Source organism: Besnoitia besnoiti, chromosome V (genome assembly GCF_002563875.1).
Source record: "Besnoitia besnoiti strain Bb-Ger1 chromosome V, whole genome shotgun sequence".
In the NCBI taxonomy this organism is placed as follows: domain Eukaryota; phylum Apicomplexa; class Conoidasida; order Eucoccidiorida; family Sarcocystidae; genus Besnoitia; species Besnoitia besnoiti.
Window position 1 is genome coordinate 1,542,317 of NC_042360.1, and position 2,768 is coordinate 1,545,084.

General features: G+C 53.2%; 1 protein-coding gene across 1 annotated transcript; it reads right to left on the reverse strand.

Annotated features, from left to right (window-relative positions):
- Positions 1 to 1,655: 1,655 nt before the first annotated feature.
- BESB_060390 (putative bud site selection protein) lies at positions 1,656 to 2,325 on the reverse strand (the record flags this gene model as incomplete). The annotated part of the gene is made up of 2 exons (XM_029364453.1): positions 1,656 to 1,867; positions 2,229 to 2,325. The coding sequence occupies 2 exons, from the start codon at positions 2,323 to 2,325 to the stop codon at positions 1,656 to 1,658; spliced, it is 309 nt and encodes a 102-aa protein (XP_029219161.1).
- Between the last annotated feature and the right edge of the window lie 443 nt (positions 2,326 to 2,768).

A 2,768-nucleotide genomic window follows, 5' to 3' on the forward strand; every position in this document is an offset into this window, starting at 1 on the left:
CGAGCCCGCTGTTTGCTGCCACCTGCCGTGGGACTCCTGCCGACGCAGAAGCCGCCGCGGCGCCGTCGCAGGGCCTGCGGCTGAGGCAGAATTGGCCGCTGCGCTCGCGGCGATTGCCCAGCAAAGCGGAAAATAAAAAAACGACACGCAGGGCGAACGGGGCGACCGCAAACAGTCTCAGACGCCAGCGGGCGTCAGCAGAGGCTGCGCTTACGCCGACGCGGGTTGATGCAATAAGCGACCCCAGGGTCACCGCCTGACTCTCTTTCCATGAAGCGCATTCCGGTACCTGCTGGTTACAGGCGACAGCAGCGCGCATCGCGTTTCTGTCGTGAACTTCTCCTGGAAGACGAGACGAACGTCTCACAAGATTGACAGACGGCGTTTCTCTGCTTCCTTGTTGATCATTTGCGTGACCGCTGCATACGCCTTCGTGGTGTACTGCGAGGGCGATAATCGTGATCTATGCAGAGATATTATCGACTTGGTTGCGAAGGGCGCCTGCACGCACAGGGACTCACCACACATGCGTCTGTGCAGGTACTTAGGGTTAGGCTGCGAGTCTCGCCGGCGAGGGACGCTAGAATACATAAAAGGGAGATGCGTTTAGAGACGAGGGTTGGAAATAATCCTTTTCATTCTCCTGAAAGCCTGCGGAAAAGGCACGGTTTTCCTGCCAGCCCCGCTATCGTGTGTTCGGCGGCCCCTTGACCGGGAGTATGGATGGCGGTTCTGGCCGTACAGCCGCCCGCACTCTCACCTCGAGGACGGGGCTTCTTTTTTCAATTTCGCTCCCATCTATAAGGGAGCTACCAGTTAGGGGTCTGCATCTCCGCCCTCTCAACGGCAAGAAGCCGCGTGCATGCTTACGGATGCGCACGAGTAACAGTGCAAGGACGTGCATCAATCTATATGTCTACATATATAGATAGATATACGCTTCTTTTTTTATGGGAACTCTACATGCGTGGGTTGTTTATGCCATATCAGTGAAACGTGCCTGCCCGCGTCGAAAAACGAGCGTGTTGCAGCCTTGGCCTCAAAACTGCCTGAACAGTGGCCTGCGGAAGCTTTTTTCAATCCTGAGTCAGGAAGTGTCTGGAAAAACAGAATCTCTGCTTGTATGGCACGCAAAAGAAACTGGAGAGACATGTAAAGTGCGGGAAAGCTTTCACGCTAGAAAAATAGGAGTCTGCTCACCTGTCCCACATGCGATAACGTACATGCATCTGCGAGGACGTGCGGGTGGGACGCACCTACAAATATATCTAAACAGGCGCTGCTTCAACAAGATTACCAATATGTAACTGTACGCGAGCGAAAATAGGAAATGGGTGTACCCAAGGCGCATAGCCGAGTTTCGCGCAGCAGACATGCCGCTCGTGGTCCGGTCAGTCGGCATCTTCGTTATCCCGCGGCCGTCGATAATACCAGCCTCTCGCGTGTTTGGCATTTCTTGGGCCGGACTCTGTCTGTGCAGAAGAGGTGTATGTACTCCTTAGGAAGAGGGTCCGCACCTGTCGCTGTCTTTGTTCACAAAGAATACCCGTTCCTCGTCTCATGCGCAAAGTGCTTCGCCTCCGGGCCGGATCCTTCTTCTGCGTGTATTCGCACGCGTTTCATGTGCAAGAGCAAATTCCCATATGTGTCAGGTTTCATTTCGCAGCTGCTTCAGCTTCCTCTTGGCTCCAGGGCGTCTCCTGCGCGATAACTAACCGCCGCTTGTGCGTCTTCGTCCGCGTGTGGATCTCCAGCGCGGACTCGCTGATGAAGTAGCGCGCGCACGATATGCAGTAAAACTGACCCTTGCCCGGCAGGTCCTCGTCAACGGGCAATTCAACTGATCCTTTTTTGAGATCCGCATGGACTGCATGAAAACACGCACGAGAATGCAAAGAACACGTGAAATCCCCTTGCCAAAACCTGGGCCAGCTCCTCGAATCTTTTTAATCAGTTTCCATGAATATGCCCACCATCTCAAAAAGCCCTGGAATAGGCACATGTGAAAAGATCTACGGGAAAATGTAACCCGGTTCGGCCAGCTGAATCGCACAGGTACAGGTGTCGATACTTATATATATGTATATACACCTGAATAGACTCGTACGACGAGTATAGAGGAGAGGAGAGGTAGGGATACTGTTTTGCCTCGTAATACGGGAGAGACCCAAATGGCAGCCTGGCGGAGTAGACGTATTTTCTTTCTGATACTCGTTCGGGTTCCTCACCTTGATCGATGTCTTTGCCACGACGCTTCAAGTCCCGCTCGCCCCTCTTGAGCTTTCTGTTTCCCGCGTTAGTCTTGGCCTTCTGGCGGCGCCCCATGGTTCAAAGAACAGGGTGAAGGACAGCTGATTTCAGTGAAATGGTCTGCTTTCTGATGCTGAGAACAACGCCGAGAGATGCTATCTCCGGAGAAGACGCTGCAGCGAACGCAAGATGGCGGCAGAACGAATCGGGAGACAAGCTCTACCGCGGACCCGCGACCGCCATGTCTCGAGCCAAATGCAGGCCTACAACTTCGAAGATGGAGAAACGAGATGTTTTGTGCGGTAGGCGATGAATCCACCAAACGACGGTACCGGAAAGCCGCGCACGCTGCTGCGAACTATACAGAGGCACAACTGATTATGCGGCTAAAATAGTTGGCAGTAGCAGAGAATTTCCACTCCCGATATAAAGGGTAATACAAACAACACAAGTAAAGATGCTTCTAATTGCAACCGCTCTTCAGTTACAAATGGAACAAGTGGTTGATGAGGCCACAG